The sequence below is a fragment of the Hylobates moloch genome, unplaced genomic scaffold (genome assembly GCF_009828535.3).
Source record: "Hylobates moloch isolate HMO894 unplaced genomic scaffold, HMol_V3 SCAFFOLD_11, whole genome shotgun sequence".
NCBI lineage: Eukaryota > Metazoa > Chordata > Mammalia > Primates > Hylobatidae > Hylobates > Hylobates moloch.
Genome location: NW_026652286.1, coordinates 45,859,647 through 45,878,512, shown reverse-complemented (window position 1 = coordinate 45,878,512; position 18,866 = coordinate 45,859,647). Strand labels below are relative to the sequence as shown.

Below are 18,866 nucleotides of genomic sequence, written 5' to 3'. Positions count from 1 at the left end.
CAGAGCACAGGGGCTGGTTCAACTTCAGGCGTGGAAGCTGCTCCCAGATGAGTGAGATTTCCATCTCCTCAGGCAGCTGCTCAGCAAAGGATGCAGGCAAATTAAGGGACTCACATGAGAGGCCTCTTCCTCGCCTCTCCTTCTGGGTGAGTTGTAGCTGCAGCAGTGCAAACCATTTAGAGTACAAAAGCTGGCATCCTGCTGTCTAGCCCAATTCCATCTCAAGGTCATGGCAATCATCCCTACCCACCCTCCCCCGAGGAAAAATGGATTAAGATGAAATGAAAATCAGAAGAAAAGAATTTCATCTCTGAAAGGCTGGGTAGTGAGATTGCCTAACAATACGACAGTCTGAAAACCTCAATCGATGCAGAGAATTGAGTTGCTAAAAACAAACAGCTCTTTATGCTCTGAGCTGTTTGGAGCAAAGAGCCAGCAAAGAGGCAAAAAGCAGCACATCATTCATCTTGCTGTTCTAGGAATCATGTCCACCATGCCTGTTAGAATTCAATCCAAATCAACAAGTCTGTATTCAGTGCCTACTGTGTGTCAGGTACTTGGCAAGATCTTAGGGTTAGGCCACTAATGAAGACAGAAACAGTCCTTGCCTTACAAAGCTTAGAGTCTAATAGAAAAGACCAGTAATAGTCAAGTAATTACAAGAGCAAGAAGTGCATGTTATGAAAGGGCAGTTAAATACCTTTTACTTCTTCTAAATGTATAACATAAAGATCTAACTTAATGAGGTTCCCTGAAGAAGTAACATTCAAGATGACATGTAAGAAAACAAACAAACAAAAATAAATAAAGAGGCAGGGCGCGGTGGTTCATGCCTGTAATCCCAGCACTTTGGGAGGCCGAGGCGGGTGGATCATGAGGTCAGGAGTTCAAGACCAACCCTGGCCAAGATGGTGAAACCCCGTCTCTACTAAAAATACAAAAATTAGCTGGGTGTGGTGGCAGGCACCTGTAATCCCAGCTACTCGGGAGGCTGAGGCAGGAGGATTGCTTGAATCCGGGCAGCAGAGGTTGCAGTGAGCCGAGATCGCACCACTGCACTCCAGCCTGGGCGACAGAGTGAGACTCCATCTCAAAATAAAAAAGATGGCATCTAAGAAAAAAGTAGAGGCTAGTTAGATGAAGAGAGGAAGAGCATATGCAAAGGTCCTGAGGTGGAAAGGGACAAAAACAAAGCCAGTGTAACTAGAGGTAGAGGGAGGTGGGGAGGGAAGTGTGAAGAGAGGCAAGGCAGGCCCTGGAGCACCTAGGAAGCTACATGAGAAACTTCTATTGTGATCCTACGGGAGTGGGAAGCCATCAAAGAATTTCAAGCAGAAGAGTGACATAATCATATTTCCATCTAGAAAGATCACCCTAAATGCTGTGCGGAGAACCGGTTAGAAGAATAGAGAATTAGGAAAAAAAGTAGGTTTAACTCCACAATGTGCCACTTATTAGGTGTAAGAATAGGGCAAGCTTCTATAATAATAATAATAGTAATAGTAATGATAATAGCAGCCAACAGTTGCTGGACATAGTTCTACGTACATTATATATAATAGCTCCCTTAATTTTCACTGTAGCCTTTTAAGGTAGGTGCTTTTAGTAACCCCATTTTACAGATGAGGAAACCAAGACACAAAGAGGTTGAGCAAACTGCCCCAATGTCATACAGTAAGAATGCAGTGGAGCAAGAAAACTCAGGCAGTTTGGCTCCAGCATTGATACTTTGATCTACTATGTACAAGGTGTTTGAGTTAAATAATACACAAAAGAATGTACTTAGCTTGTTCAGAGTGCCTCACTGATAGTAGGTGCTCAACAAATGTAACTGCCTTCCTGCTTTCACTCAAATGCAGCCAGTGCATTACAGCTGAGTTTTTCAAAGAAAGTGTTTTGGTTGGTTGTTTGTTTTTGGACTACATAGTCTTTTAATCTATAATCCAGGAGTATACAACCATGCAGCACTGACCACTTAGCCAGATATAAAATAAACTAGCTTCTTACCACAACTACCCTATAAACATTGCAACTAGGCCAGGCACGGTGGCTCATACCTGTAATCCTAGCACTTTGGGAGGCCAAGGCGGGCGGATCACTTGAGGTCAGGAGTTTGAGACCAGTCTGGCCAACATACTGAAACCCCATCTCTACTAAAAATACAAAAATTAGCCAGGCGTGGTGGTGGCGGGTGCCTGTAGTCCCAGCTACTCAGGAAGCTGAGGCTTGAGAATCGCTTGAATCCAGGAGTCAGAGGTTGCAGTGAGCCGAGATCATGCCACAGCACTCCAGCCTGGGCGACACAGCAAGACTCTGACTCAAACAAACAAAACATTGAAACTATTCCCTCTAAAATGACCCTAATCTTATGTGAACACACCAACTGTGGGGGAACCAGAAACCTAGCTATGTGGCAAAAAGTAAAAGCCAAAGGGAAAACAGCAATTCCATGGTTAGTTGATAAAAAGCAGGAAATTCAGTGCCCTTCACTATAAAAGCAGCATATGTAAAAAGAGTCTTAAAAATTTCAAACACTATTCCAGGAACTGACTGACCCACTGTAGGTATGATAGTAACATTCTGTGAATGATATTTAATGTTCTTTGCCATCAGCCTTTAAGAAGCTATCTCTAATTCCCTCCAGCTGAAAAAAAAATCTTAATTATTACAACAGTAACATTAGTAACAGAATGTTTACAATGTGCCAGTGTCTGTGTTAAGTGCTGTCATGTACCATCTTGTTTCATTTTCAGAGCTCAAAGAAACAGAAAAAATTATCATCCTTATTATATAGATGAGGAAACTGAGGCTCAGAATTTCCCAAGGTCATATTACTAATAACTGATAGAACTAGAATATGAATGCCAACAATTTGATTCCAGAGCTTGTACTCTTTTTGTTAATGTTTAATTTTTGTGGGTCCATAGCAGGTATAGATATTTATAGGGTATATGGGATATTTTGATACAGGCATACAATGCATAAGAATCACATCAGGGTAAATGGGATATCCATCATCTCAAGCATTTATCCTTTGTGTTACAAACAATCCAACTATACTCTTTTAGTTATTTGTAAATGTACAATTAAATTATCGACTAGTGCTCGCTTCGGCAGCACATATGCTAAAATTGGAACGATACAGAGAAGGTTAGCATGGCCCCTGCGCAAGGATGACACACAAATTCGTGAAGCGTTCCTTTATTTTTAAAAATAAATAAATAAATAAATAAATAATCGACTATAGTCACCCTGTTGTGCTATCAAATATTAGATCTTATTCAATCTTTCTATTTTTTGATACCCATTAACCATCCCCACTTCTCCTCCAGCCCCTACTGCCCTTCTCAGCCTCTGGTAACCATCACACTACTCTCTATCTCTGTAAGTTCAATTGTTTTTAATTTTAGCACCCACAAATAAATGAGAACATGCAATGTTTGTCTTTTTGTGCCTGGCTTATTTCACTTAACATAATAACCTCCAGTTCCATCTATGTTGTTGCAAATGACAGGATCTCATTCATTTTTATGGGTGAATAGTACTCTATTGTATACATGTACATTTTCTTTATCCATTCACCTGTTGACAGACACTCCGGTTGCTTCCAAATCTTGGCTATTGTGAATAGTGCTGCAATAAATACAGGAGTGCAGATATCTTTTTGATATACTGATTTCCTTTCTTTGGAGTTTATACCTAGCAGTGAGATTGCTAGATCATATGGTAGCTCAATTTTTAGTTTTTTGAGAAACTTCCAAACTGTTCTCCATAGTGGTTATACTAATTTTCAATCCCATCAACAGTGTATAAAGGTTCCTTTTTCTCCACATCCTCATCAACATTTGTTATTGCCTGTCTTTTGGATAAAAGCCATAATGAGATGATATCTCACTGTAGTTTTGATTTGCATTTCTCTGACGATCAGTGATGTTGAGCACTTTTTCATAGGCCTGTTTGCCATCTGTACATCTTTTAAGAAACGTCTATTCAGATCTTTTGTCCATTTTTAAATTAGATTATTAGATTTTTCTTTTTTGCTATAGAGTTGTTTGAGCTCCTTATATATTCTGTTTATTAATCCCTTGTCAGCTAGATAGCTTGCAAATATTTTCTCCCATTCTGTGGGCAGAGCTTGTACTCTTAACCACATACTACTTCAAGTGTGGTCCATAGACAAGCTACCAGTGAACAGCCTAATTGTCACTGCCTAATTGTCACCATGACAGACAAGAAATGTGCAACCAGTCACTAAACAAACCACTTGATTCAGCCAAGTTTTTTCTTAATATCAAGACTTTCCTAATGAAGGAAACCAAGTATTAATGTACATTTTGGCATAAGTTCCTGACATCTTCTCAGAATGGTACTTTGAGAAGCACTACTCTAAATTACTATGTTACTCTGCCTCTTTGAGCTGTAATTGCAGTTTATCTTTCACATTATGTTATAATTATGTTTCTCGGTATGTATGTACATGCATGTATGTGTGCATTCACTGTGTGTGTGTATGTTCCCTGAAACTAGGAGGTTCACCTTAGTATCTCCCAGAATGTCTAGTGCAGTGCTCACCACATAGCAAGAGGCTCAATCAATAGTTTTTGAATTAATTCATTAAAAGGACTTTCATTAATTTAGCAACTGTACACCACACAACTGGATTGTATAGTGATAGTTAAGAACCTGTCATTCTTTCAATCATGACCGAATGTCTCCCATATGGTGGGCCTTGTAGTGGGTGCTAAAGAAACAAAGAACACAGCCCCATCCAGAAGGAATGCACTGTCAGAGGGAAAAGGAACTGCCACATGAATAGATCATTGGAGCCCAGAGCACTAAGTGACATGAGGTATGTGTCAAGTGCTGAAAGAGGAAGCAACTCTCTGGGGCATCAGAAAGACAGAAAGCACATTTTTAGAATTGAAGTATTGTCAGCTATGAGAGCTAAAGTCACAGCTTATTATCAAATCTCCTAAAGAACATTTTTTAGCACAGTTGTACTCTAATGTATAAAGGTTTAAAAGTTCAAATTTGGCTGAAGGACTTAAAATAAGACCCTATATAACTGAAAATACTTGTCAGGCAGAACTGGGTTTAAATCCAGGCAAGTTACTGGTTCTGTGCTTTCGGCCTTTCTAAGCCTTGATTTCCACATCTGTTAAATGGGAATATACTAATATCTAATGAGTAAGAAAGTATAATTTTTGTTTGTCCAATATGGCGGCACCCAGTGGCGGTGTGAACTGGGAGGAGTTTGCCCAGTTCCAGGAATTACTCAAAGTGATAAGGACAAGTGATGACAGAATAGTATATAAATTAAACACTAAGGTTCCAACAGTTTCCTTTGTAGGGAAAATTGATGCCAGCCAAACCTGTAAACAAATTTATGGGTCTTTGATGGCAGCTCTTGCCAGTAGGAACAGAGTCATAAAAAATTGTATAGCCCAGACCGGGCACGGTGGCTCTGGCCTGTAATCCCAGCACTTTGGGAGGCTGAGGAAGGCGGATCACGAGGTCAGGAGATCGAGACCATCCAGGCTAACATGGTGAAACCCTGTCTCTACCAAAAATACAAAAAATTAGCCAGGCATTGTGGTGGGCACCTGTAGTCCCAGCTACTCAGGAGGCTGAGGCAGGAGAATGGAGTGAACCTGGGAGGCAGAGGTTGCAGTGAGTCAAGATTGTGCCACTGCATTCCAGCCTGGGCGACAGAGCGAGACAAAAAAAAAAGAAAAAAAGAAAGGAAGCCTGGGCAACAAAGTGAGGCCCCATCTCTACAAAAAATTTTAAAATTAGCCAGGCATTCAGAGGACTAGGTCATATCAGGAAAATAAAAAATCAGCTTGGCGAGTTAGTGTTTGCCTGTAGTCCCACCTATTTGGGAGAGAGAGGAGGATCGCTTGAGCCTAGGAGGTTGAGCTGCAATAAGCAATGATTGCACCACTGCATACCAGCCTGGGTGGGAGAGAGAAACCATGTCTCTAAAAGAAAAAAAGAAAAAGAAAGGAGGTGGGGCGCAGTGGTTCACTCCTGTAATCCTAGCACTTTGGGAGGCTGAGGCAGGCGATCACTTGAGGTCAGGAGTTCGAGACCAGCCTGGCCAACGTGGTTGGTGAAACCCCATCTCTACTAAAAATACAAAAATTAGCCAGGTGCGGTGGTGTGCACCTGTAATCCCAGCTACTTGGGAGGCTGAGGCAGAAGAATCACTTGAGGCAGGAGTTAGAGACCAGCCTGGCCAACATGGTGAAACCCATGAGGTGGAGGTTGCAGGGAGCTAAGATTGCACCACTGCACTCCAGCCTGGGTGACAGAGTGAGACTCTATCTCAAAAAACAAAAAAAGAAAAAGAAAGGAAATTCTGACATATGCTACCACATGGATGACCTTTGAGGATATTATGATAAGTGAAAGAAGCCAGTCACAAAAAGACAAATACTATATGATTCCACTTACATGAAGCAGAGTAGTCAAAGTCAGAGATGGAAAGTAGAAGGGTAGTTACCAAGAGCTTAGGGAAGGAAGGAATGGGCAGTTATTGTTTAATGGGTATAGTTTCAGTGTTTTTTTTTTTTTTTAATCTTTTTTTTGAGACAGAGTCTTGCTCTGTTGCCCACGCTGGAGTGCAATGGCACAATCTCAGCTCACTGCAACCTCCACTTCCTGGGTTCAAGCGATTCTCCTGCCTCAGCCTCTCAAGTAGCTGGGACTACAGGCGCACACCACTGCACCCAGCTAATTTTTGTATTTTTAGTAGAGATAGGGTTTCGCCATGTTAGCCAAACTAGTCTCGAACTCCTGACCTCTGGTGATCCGCCCGCCTTAGCCTGCCAAAGTGCTGGGATTACAGGCATGAGCTACTGAGCCTGGCTTGTTTTTTTAAATTTTCAGACAGCGTCTCACTTGGTCACTCAGGCTGGAGTGCAGTGGCAAGAACACGGCTCAATGCAGTCTCCACCTCCTGGACTCAAGCTATCCTCCCGCCTCACCCTCCCGAGTAGGTGCGACTACAGGCACATGCCATCATGCCCAGCTAATTTTGTTATTTGTAGAGACGAGGTCTCGCTGTGTTGCCCAGGCAGGTCTCAAACTCCTGGGCTCAAGTGATCCACCCACCTTAGCCTCCCAAAGTGCTGGGATTACAGGTGTGAGCCACTGCGCCCAGCTAGAGTTTCATTTTTATAAGATGAAAAGCATTATGGAGATGGATGGTGGTGATGCTTGTATAACATTATGAATGCATTTGATATCACTAAACTGTACAGTTAAAAATAGTTAAGCTGGTAACTTATGTGTATTTTACCACAATTTAAAAAACTTGCAAAAACATGAAAGAATGTCAGACACATTATACTAGGTGAAAGAGGCCAGCCACAAACAGCTACATACTGTGTGATTTCATTTATATGATATTTTGTAGAAGTTAAAACAATAGGGCCAGAAAATTGGTCTGTGGTTGCCAGCGACTTGAGTGGGGAAGAGGGAGAAGACTGACTACACCAGGGCACCAAAGAACTTTTCAGGTTAATAGAACTAGTCTATATTTTTATTGTAGTACATTATATACCTAAAAAGAGTTAATTTTACTACATGTAAACTGTATCTCAAAAGACTAGTTTAACAAAAAAGCAGAGCATTCTACCCACATCAAGAACATCCCATACAAAAGCATCCTTCATACCTTTCCTCGACTTTAATGGAGAGAGAGTTGCAGAGGTTGTGAACATACTGGGCATAACTCTCTGCCAGGGTCATGTCATACGCAATCAGATGAATGTTTAAAACCCCATATTCATAATCTGTCCCCAAATTAATGGCTCTCACTTCCACTTTTCCCTTCTTCTTCTTGGGCTGAAGAGAAAACAAAAAGAGAAAGAAAATAAAGTATTATACAAGAAATTCTAATAATACTATCTAGATATTTTTTAAAAAGTCAATCTTTCTAATAAATTTGTTCACATTTTGCTCTCAGGTTACCCTACCTACAAACTGAAGTCCTCCTGGGAAGGAATGAGCAGCTTCCCTTGCCAGTCTGGGCTGTGACATCAGCCAGTGCAAGGAGAGAATATTGCTGTCATTACTTGAATACATGAATTACTTGAACATGAATACATGTGACTCTCTTCTGCTATTACCTTGTTTTGAGATTCACCTCCCATTTCTGGCCTTCTATTACTCAATTTGTAAATTGATGGGGTTATGTCAGATTGAAATATTTTTCTTTTTTTTGGAGACAGTCTCACCCTGTCACCCAGGCTGGAGTGGCAGTGGCGTGATCTCAGCTCACTGCAACCTCCTCCTCCCTGGTTCAAGTAATTCTCATGCCTCAGCCTCCTAAGTAGCTGGGACTACAGGCGCACACCACCACGCCTGGCTAATTTTTTGTATTTTTCGTAGAGATGGGGTTTCACCATGCTGCCCAGGGCAGTCTCAAACTCCTGAGCTCAAGCAATCCACTCGCCTCAGCCTCCCAAAGTGCTACGATTACAGGTGTGAGCACCACGCCTAGCCTAGATTAAAATATTCCTAACCCATATATGAATTAAGGGGTCTATGAGCCCCCCAATTTTTTTTTTTTTGAGATGGAGTTTCACTCTTGTCGCCCAGGCTGGAGTGCGATGGCGCAGTCTCAGCTCACTGCAATCTCTACCTCCCGGGTTCAAGCGATTCTCCTGCCTCAGCTTCCCAAGTAGCTGGGATTACAGGTGCCTGCTACCATACCTGGCTAACTTTTGTAATTTTAGTAGAGATGAGGTTTACCAAGGTTGGCCAGACTGGTCTCGAACTCCTGACCTCAGGTGATTCACCCACCTAGGCCTCCCCAAGTGCCCGGATTACAGGCATGAGCCACTGCTCCTGGCCAAGCCCCAGAATTTATATGCAAAATTTTACATGTATATATTTCTGAGGAGAGAATCCTGAGTTTTATCAGAATCATGAAAAAAAATTAACAGAAAGGAATCTCAGCATTAGTTCTCTTCTACTCCTCCTAGCTCGAAATTCTACAATTGTCTACACAGCATTCCTTTTGAGAACTGAGAGGTAGAATAATTATTTGATTTCTTCCTTTTCTGTCATACAAAATATTGCTTCACTACATATCAACTTGTGTAGGCTGCTGTAAAAAGTTAAAATGAAGGCCAGGCGTTGTGGCTCATGCCTGTAATCCCAGCACTTTGGGAGGCTAAATTGGATGGATCACGAGGTCAGGAGTTCAAGACCAGCCTGGCCAACATGGTGAAACCCCATCTCTACTAAAGATACAAAAAATTAGCCAGGCATGGTGGCACACACCTGTAATCCCTGCTACTCAGGACACTGAGGCAGGAGAATCGCTTGAACCTGAGAGGCGAGGTTGCAGTGCACCGAGATCGCGCCATTGCACTCCAGCCTGGGTGACAGGGCGAGACTCCATCTCAAAAAAAAAAAAAAAAAAAAAAAAAGTTAAAATGAAGCCTGGGAAAAAATATTTAACACAACATACTTCAGAAAGAAGAAAGCACCTCAACCGAAAATAATCTAACCTAAATGCCCATAGAGGGACTTATGGCTGGGTACAGTGGTGACACCTATAATCCCAGAACTTTGAGGCCAAGATAGGAGGATCACTTGGGCCAAAGGGTTCAAGTGCAGCCCTGACAACATAGATAGATCCCGACTCTACAAAAAAAATTTTCTTAATTAGCTGGGCATTGTGGCAAGTACCTGTAATCCCAGCTACTCAGGAGGCTGAGGTGAGATGATGGCTTGAGTCTGAGGGGTTGAGGCTGCAGTGAGCTGTGGTCATGCAACTGCACTCTAGCTTGGGCAACAGAGTGAGATCCTGTTTCAAAACAGAACAGGAGGGAGACTTATTATTAAGTAAATTATGCACCTGTAAAAAGAAATAAGGGGCCGGGCGCGGTGGCTCACATCTGTAATCCCAGCACTTTGGGAGGCCGAGGCAGGTGGATCATGAGGTCAGGAGTTCGAGACCAGCCTAGCCAATATGGTGAAACCCCATCTCTACTAAAAATACAAAAATTAGCTGGGCATGATGGCGTGCGCCTGTAGTCCCAGCTGCTCGGGAGGCTGAGGCAGAAGAATCGCTTGAACCCGGGAGGCGGAGGTTGCAATGAGCTGAGATTCCACCACTGCACTCGAACCTGAGCGACAGAACGAGACTCCATCTCTAAGTAAATAAATAAATAAATAAATAACCACTTCTTTATGTACAGATACTGGAAAGGTCTTTAAGATAAAATAAATGATAAAAGCAAACTGTAGCATAATGTGTTCAAAATGTTGCCACACATATAAAATGGGGGAGCTGGAAGAGAATAGATATGTGTGTGTGTGCATGTGTGTAATTACATACATGCTTATTTGCTTGCATATTTAAAAAATATCTCTGGAAGTATGTACAAAAATAGTATCAGCTAGGCACAGTGGCTCATGCCTGTAATTCCTGCACTTTGGGAGGCTGAGGCAGGCAGACTGCTTGAGCCTAGGAGTTCAGGACCAGCCTGGGCAACATGGCAAAATCCCAGCTCTGCAAAACACACAAAAATTAGTCAGGTGTGGTGGTGCACACCTGTAGTCCCAGCAACTTGGCAGGCTGAGACAGGAAGACCGCTTGAGCCTGGGAGGTAGAGGTTGCAGTGAGTGGTGATTGCGCCATTGCACTCCAGCCTAGGCGACAGAGTGAGACCATGTCTCAAAAACAAAAATAAAAACAAAAACCCCCCCAAAAATAGTATCATTGGCTGCTTGTGAGGGAACTAGGTGGCTGGGGTCTGTTTTTAAAATTTTAAAATTAAAAAAATTTTAATAGTGTAAATATTTTATTAATCTAAAATTAGAATCATAAAATCTATTATGTTTGAATTTTAGGAAATTTTTATTGCAATATATTAATATGCAAAAATACATAAATAAGTTACACAGCTCAATGAATTTTCACAAAGTGAAAGTACCTCTGTAATCAGTACCCTAGACAAGAAACAGATCATCACCAGTACCCTAAAAGGTCTCCTCTCCCCAAATTAGTAACCACTATCCTGACTTATGAAACCATAGAGTTATTTTGCATGTTTTTGAAATTCATGAAAATGGAATGATAGATACATTCTTTTGTGTCTATCTTCTTTCATTCATTAGGTTCATAAGATTCAACCAGGTATTATGTGGAATGGCAATTCTTTCCTTCTCATGTGCTACTAGTCCACTGTATGAATACGCCACAATTTATTTATCCTTTCTACTGTTGGTGGAAATTTGAGTTATTTCCAGTACAGGGCCGTTATGAATAGTAGTGCAACCAATGTTCTATTATGTATCTTTTAGTGAACATATGTATGCATTTCTGTTGGGGGTATACCTGGGAGCTGAACTACTGAGTTACACAGTATGAACAGGTTCACCTTTAATAGATACTCTCAGTTTTGTAGAGTAGTTTCCAATTTAGACTTCCACCAGCAGTGTATGAGAGTTCTAATTGCTTTACATTCTTCCTAACACTTAGAAAACAGTATAGTCAGGTTTTCTTGTGGGTTTCTTTATTTTAGCCATTTTGGTAGTGGTAATGCAATGAGATTTTAATTAGCATTTTCTTTATATCTATTGAGCCTGAGCACCTTCCCATATGATTACTGGCTATTTGGATACTGTCTTTTGTAATCTGCCTATTCAAGTATTTTGCTTATTTTAAAAATTGGGTTGTCTGCCTTTCTCTTATTGATTTGTGGAGGCTCTTTCTATATTCTAAACATGATCCTTTGTACGTGCTGCAAATATCTTCTCCCTCTCTGTACCTTCCCTTTTTACTTTATTTTTATTTTATTTTATTTTATTTTAATTTTATTTTATTTTATTTTTTTGTAAGACAGGGTTGGCTGGGTGCGGTGGCTCATGCCTGTAATCCCAACACTTTGGGAGGCCAAGGTGGGCGGATTACCTGAGGTCAGGAGTTCAAGACCAGCCTGGCCAATATGGTGAAACCCCATCTCTACTAAATATACAAAACTTATCCGGGCGTGGTGGCAGGTGCCTGTAGTCCCAGCTACTCCAGAGGCTGAGGCAGGAGAATCGTTTCAACCCAGGAGGCGGAGGTTGCAGTGAGCCGAGATCACGCCACTGCACTCCAGCCTGGGTGACAACAGGGTCTTATTCTGTTGCCCAGGCTGGAGTTCAGTGGCACAATCACAGCTTACTGCAGCCTTGACCTCCTAGGCTCAAGTGATCCTCACACCTTAACCTCCCGAGTAGCTAGGATTACAGGCATGTGCCATTATGCCCAGCTAATTTTTGCATTTTTTTATAGAGACAAGGTTTTTCCACGTTGCCCAGGCTGGTCTCAAACTCCTGGGTTCAAGTGATCCGCCAGCCTTGGCCTCCCAAAGTATTAGGATTATAGGCATAAGCCACAGCTTCCAGTCCCCTTTTAACTTTATAATGGTATATTTTGATGAGAAGTTATTTTTTTATTTTTATTTATTTTCTCTTTTTGGTTTAACTTGTCACTGACAAAGCTGAGTTTTGTTTTTTTTTTTTTAAGGACAGGGTCTCACTATATTGCCCAGGTTGGAGTGCAGTGACACAACAGTAGCTCACTGTAGCCTGGAACTCCTGGTCTCAAGTGATCCTCCCGCCTCAGCCTCCCAAGAAGCTGGGATTACAGTGCACATTATCATGCCTGGCTAATTTTTAAAATTTTTCATAGAGATGGGGTTTCACTCTGTTGCCCAGGCAGGTCTTAAACTCCTGACCTCAAACGATCCTTCCACCTCAGCCTCCCGAAGTGCTGGGATTATAGAAGTGAGTTACCACACCAGGCCTGAAGTTGAACTTAAGTTCTTATTTTTAATGTAGTCCAATGTATTCATTTTTTATGGTTATAGGGATTTTTGTGTCCTGTTTAAGAAATCTTTGCCTACCTTAAGATCATGGAGATATCCTTTTATTTTACCTTCTAGCAGTTTTATTATTTTAATATTTACATTTAGATCTACAATCCATCTTTAAGTCATTTCTGTGGGTGGTGTGAAATAGGGTCAAGAGTCATTTTTTGTTTTCACATGATCATCCAGCCGAAATGACCCAGCCACACTGCTTTACAGTGCCACCTATGTCATATAACAAGCACCCAGAGATATGTGCATTTGTTTCTCTACTCTTCTGTTCCATGGGCTATTTGTCTATCCATGAGATAATACCACCATGTCCTAATAATTGGAGATTTGTAGTAAGTCTTGCTATGGGGCTGAATTATTTTTTTAAGAAAAAAAGAAAAAAAAAACTATCTCTACTGGTATGTCTTAAGTCACGCCATCTAATAGCCAATAGTCTAGGGGCTTCCACGGCAGCATTGTTCCTAACAGAGCACCTGGAATGGTTCCCTTACACTGCTGCTCTGAAGGTCAACCTATAAAGAGCAGGAACCCAATTTGAGGAAGCACAGAGAAGACAAAGAAATGGTCCTTTTACAAGGCCAGTAATACTGATGATAGACCTGATCTCACAGGAATGTTTTGAGAACTGAACAAAATACTATATGTAAAATGGTTAATACAATCTGTGGCACATAAACACTAAACATTAACTTTTATTATTATTTTCACTTTATATTCCTCATATCTAGCACAGGGCCCAGCAAAAAGAAAACATACAGTGAGTCATTATTTTAAAATTTTAGAATGGGAAGGAATTTAGAGATGATTTTGTCCTGGTTCTTCATCTTTGCAAGGGAAGAAAAGAAGCCCAAACTGATAAATGTGTTCCCCAGAATCACGAAGCCAGACAAGACACACCCCAGGAACTAAAATCCAGACCTCCTGATCCCCAGTGCAGGAATTTTTCCTCTGCATTACTAAAGTTCTTAACAGTGGTGGCCACCCCAGGGTGCTAGACCTTGCTGTGAGTGGGAAGCCAACCTCTAGAAACCAACCACCAACGTGCAGGCATTTGGCTCTCTCCTCTTCAGAGCCCAACACATTCATGGCCAAATGCAGCAATCAGGACTTCTCATCGTGACAGGCAGCACTGCAGTAAGAGCTGTCTAGAATGCTGAAGTCAGAATGCAATGGAGAGTGGCTGAAATTTTCCAGCAGAGAGGGGAGGAGCTTCTCTGAAGTCTGTAGGAGGCTTTTCTTAACTACAGAAAATGCCAGGACTCTCCAAAGGTATTGCTTTAGGGGAACAAAGAAAAGAAAGCTGATCCCAGTGTCCCTCTTGGCATCTCAGTTGCTTTTCCATGTTGGCCTAGATCTACCTGAACCAATTCACATTATCAGGATCCCATTGTGATATTACAATACATATTTCAGTTCTGAGCCAGGGCACAGCATAGCCAGCAAGAGCTTAACTGCATATAATATCAGATGCCAGTTTCTGTCATTTTATCTACACAATTTTTCTCACATCCCTCCCATTCTCTCTACTCCTACTGATTGAGTTCAGGACTTCATGAATGCCATGAGGAGCTATTAAAGATATATCTGTGGGCCAGGAGCGGAGGCTCATGCCTGTAATCCCAGCACTTTGGGAGGCCGAGGCAGGCGGATCATGAGGTCAGGAGTTCAAGACCAGCCTGGTCAACATGGTGAAACCCCATCTCTACTAAAAATACAAAAAAATTAGCCGGCGTGGTGGTGGGCGCCTGTAGTCCCAGCTACTCAGGAGGCTGAGGCAGGAGAATCACTTGAACCCATGAAGCGGAGGTTCCAATGAGCCAAGATCATGCCACTGCACTCCAGCCCGGGCAACAGTGCGAGACTCTGTCTCTAAATAAATAAATAAATCTGTGCAAAGGATATACATGAATAAAGCTGTGTTTTGGGAAGCCCAACCTGACTGCACATGAAGGCCAGCCAGGCAGGAAAGGAAAGGAAGTTAGGAGAAACGTAGTAGAGAGAATGGACTACTGTTCATCATCAAACGTTGGCACTCCTATGGCCTGGATTCACTAAGGGATGGCCCAGGATTGTCATTCTTAGGTCCTTGTAGGACTGCACTGTGGTCCCCCAAATAGACTATAGGGTAAATTATGAAACACGTTTTGTACAGAAATGTTCACATTATTACCCCTATTTCACAGACAGAAAACTGAGGTCCTCTGAAGGTAAGTTACTTGCCCAAGGTTACTGAGAAACTTTGATGGAAAGAGCAGATAAAGAAAGGAATCAAATTAGAATCATAGCCTGTTACAGCCAGAAAGGATCTTAGAGATAATTTAATCTCTCCTTCCCCCTAATTCTACACAAGGGGGAAGTTGAGACCCAGAAAAGGAAAATGGCTTGTGTAAGGTTTAACAACAAGAAAAGGGCAAAGGTAACCACTTTATGTCTACCCAGAACTGGAAGCTGAGTCTGCAGCCCCAAGCCCAGGCTCTCTCCTCTCAAGTGATAGTATCTACCTATTGCTATAAGTGACATTCTCCAGAGTGAGAAAGTTGGACAAGAATTAATCCATTATCTGAATCCTCAAACAAAAAGGCTGATATGCCTGCAGCATATTCAGCTTCCAGAAATTCTAGTGATGAAAATAACAAAATTTACACCTGAGGATTTGAATGATTTGGGGTTAGTACTATGAACAGTGCATAATGAGCTGTGAGGTACGCAGCGATCGAGTATGTTTATAACCTGGTGTTATACACTTGAGAGACATATGGACAAAAGGCCTGGCTCTGACTGGGGTAGCAAGGAGGCATGGCCTGATGCTATATAAAGTACACTAGACTTAGATGGAAGCCACAGAAAATCTGACCTCAAATCCTAACTATCTGCTTAGTCACTACATGACACTGTGTGACCTTTCTAGGCCTCAGTTTCCTCATCTGTAACAGCTCAAGTTATTGTGAAGCTTACTAGAGTGAATTTACATGAAATGGAAATACAAGAGATGTTAGATGAATTCTGGCCATCCTCATTCCAAATATCAGCTCTGAAAACTTCTAGCCACGTGGGCACATCATTTAATCTTTCTCCAAGTCTTGGATTCCTCAAACAGGGTCTCGAATAACCATATGATACTCTAAGGCTTAAATAATATATATGTTTATAAGGCTATAAAATGAAACAATGTCTTTAAAGACTGGCACATAGTACTTATAGCACCTGGTATATAATAATAAGTGGCATTTTTGGCAGGGCACGGTGGCTCATGCCTGTAATCCTGGCACTTTAGAAGGGCGAGGTGGGAGGATCACCTGAGGTCAGAAGTTCGAGACCAGACTGGCCAACATGGTGAAAGCCCGTCTCTACTAAAAATACAAAAAATTAGCTGGGCGTGTGGTGGTGAGTTCCTGTAATCTCATCTACTTGGGAGGCTGAGGCAGGGAGAATCGCTTGAACCCGGGAGGTGGAGGTTGCAGCCAGGTGCCTGTAGTCCCAGCTACTCAGGAGGCTGAGGCACCGGAATTGCTTGAACCCGGGAGCTAGAGGTTGCAGTGAGCCGAGATGGTGCCACTGCACTCCACCCTGGGTGACAGAGTGAGACCCTGTCTCAAAAAAAGTAAATAAATAAAAATAAAACTACAAAAATTAGCTGGGCATGGAGGTGCACACCTGTAATCCTGGCTACTCAGGAAACTGAGGCACAAGAATTGCTTGAACCCAGAAGGAGAAGGTTGCAGTGAGCCAAGATCGTGCCACTGCACTCCAACTTGGGCGACAGCAAGACCCTGTCTCAAAAAAATAAATTAAAAATAAATAAATAAATGGCATTTTAAAATTATTATTATTTTGAGACAGAGTCTCACTCTGTCACTAAGGCTAGGGTGTAGTAGCATGATCTCGACTCACTGCAACCTTCACCTCCAGAGTTGAAGCAATTCTTGTGCCTCAGCCTCCCGAGCAGCTGTGATTACAGGCATCTGCCACCATGTCTGGGTAATTTTGTATTTTTAGTGGAAATGGGATTTCACCATGTTGGCCAGGCTGGTCTCAAACTCCTGAACTCAGGTGATCCACCAGCCTCCGCCTCCCAAAGTGCTGGGATTACAGGCGTGAGTCACTGCGCCCCGCCATAAATGGCATTTTCAAAAGAGGTTGTGTAGTGTACATAGATAGGACATTACTGTTACTACTATATATTGGAGATAAGCATGGTCCCAATTTCCAACTAGTAAATTTTACGAAATGAAGAATTTATTAAGCACCTGCAGTTTGCAAAGTGCTAGTTCAATTACTCTAAAGAAAGACAGGGAGGCCGGGCGCGGTGGCTCATGCTTGTAATCCCAGCACTTTGGGAGGCCAAGGCGGGCGGATCATGAGGTCAGGAGATCGAGACCACGGTGAAACCCCGTCTCTACTAAAAATACAAAAAAAATTAGCCGGGCATGGTGCCGGGCGCCTGTAGTCCCAGCTACTCGGAGAGGCTGAGGCAGAAGAATGGCGTGAACCCGGGAGGCAGAGCTTGCAGTGAGCCGAGATTGCGCCACTGCACTCCAGCCTGGGAGACAGAGCGAGACTCCGGTCAAAAAAAAAAAAAAAAAGAAAGACAGGGTCGGCATGGTGGCTCATGCCTGTAATCCTAGCACTTTGGGAGGCCGAGGCAGGCGGATCACGAGGTCAGGAGATTGAGACTATCCTAGCCAACATGGTGAAACTCCATCTCTACTAAAAATACAAAAATCTGTCGGGTATGGTGGCGTGTGCCTGTAATCCCAGCTACTCAGGAGGCTGAGGCAAGAGAATCGCTTGAACGAGGGAGTCAGAGGTTGCAGTGGGCCAAGATCACATCACAGTAATCCCAGCACTTTGGGAGGCCGAGGCGGGCGGATCACGAGGTCAGGAGATCGAGACCACGGTGAAACCCCGTCTCTACTAAAAAATACAAAAAATTAGCCGGGCGTGGTGGCGGACGCCTGTAGTCCCAGCTACTCGGAGAGGCTGAGGCAGGAGAATGGCGTGAACCCGGGAGGCGGAGCTTGCAGTGAGCCTAGATTGCGCCACTGCACTCCAGCCTGGGCGACAGAGCCAGACTCCGTCTCAAAAAAAAAAAAAAAAAAAGATCACATCACAGCACTCCAGCCTGGTGACAGGGCGAGACTTCATCTCAAAAAAAAAAAAGACAACATGGCTGGGCACAGGGGCTCACACCTGTAATCCCAGCACTTTGGGAGGCCAAGGTGGGTAGATCGCTTGAGCCCAGAAGTTTGAGACAAGCCTGGGCAATATGGCAAGACCCTATCTCCACAAAAAAATTTAAAAATTAGCCCTGTGTGATGGCGTGTACCTGTGGTCCCAGCTACTCAGGAGGCTGAGGCTAGGGGATCGCTTAAACTCAAGAGTTTGAGGTTGCAGTGAGCTATAATCACACCACTACACTCCAGGCTGGATGACAGAATGAGATCCTGTCTCAAAAAAAAAACAAAACAGGCCAGGTGCTGTAATCCCAGCCCTTTGGGAGGCCGAGGCGGGCAGATCACCTGAGGTCAGGAGATTAAGACCAACCTGGCCAACATGGTGAAACCCTGTCTCTACTAAAAATACAAAAAATTAGCTGGCACTTTGGGAGGCCGAGGCGGGCGGATCACGAGGTCAGGAGATCGAGACCACGGTGAAACCCCGTCTCTACTAAAAATACAAAAAAATTAGCCGGGTGTGGTAGCGGGCGCCTGTAGTCCCAGCTACTTGGAGAGGCTGAGGCAGGAGAATGGCATGAACCCGGGAGGCGGAGCTTGCAGTGAGCCGAGATCGCGCCACTGCACTCCAGCCTGGGTGACAGAGCGAGACTCCGTCTCAAAAAAAAAAAAAAAAATTAGCTGGGCGTGGTGGCACACACCTGTAGTCCCAGCTACTCGGGAGGCTGAGGCAGGAGAACCACTTGAACCCGGGAGGCGGAGGTTGCAGTGAGCCAAGATCGTGATCGTGCCACTGCACTCC

The 18,866-nt window shown here is 43.0% G+C and overlaps 1 protein-coding gene and 1 non-coding gene across 2 annotated transcripts in view; one reads left to right on the top strand and one right to left on the bottom strand.

Moving 5' to 3' along the window:
* The window catches only part of MRPL48 (mitochondrial ribosomal protein L48), a gene marked incomplete at its 5' end in the record, with an annotated part of 35,739 nt that overhangs the window by 7,992 nt on the left and 8,881 nt on the right, over nt 1-18,866 (bottom strand). Inside the window, one exon of the mRNA XM_032166912.2 lies at nt 7,682-7,851. Coding sequence (XP_032022803.2) covers nt 7,682-7,851 — 170 coding nt within the window. The remainder of the gene's footprint in view (nt 1-7,681; nt 7,852-18,866) is intronic.
* Nucleotides 3,102-3,208, top strand: LOC116477625 (U6 spliceosomal RNA). The gene has a single exon (XR_004250568.1). It is a non-coding gene; the product is annotated as a U6 spliceosomal RNA (small nuclear RNA).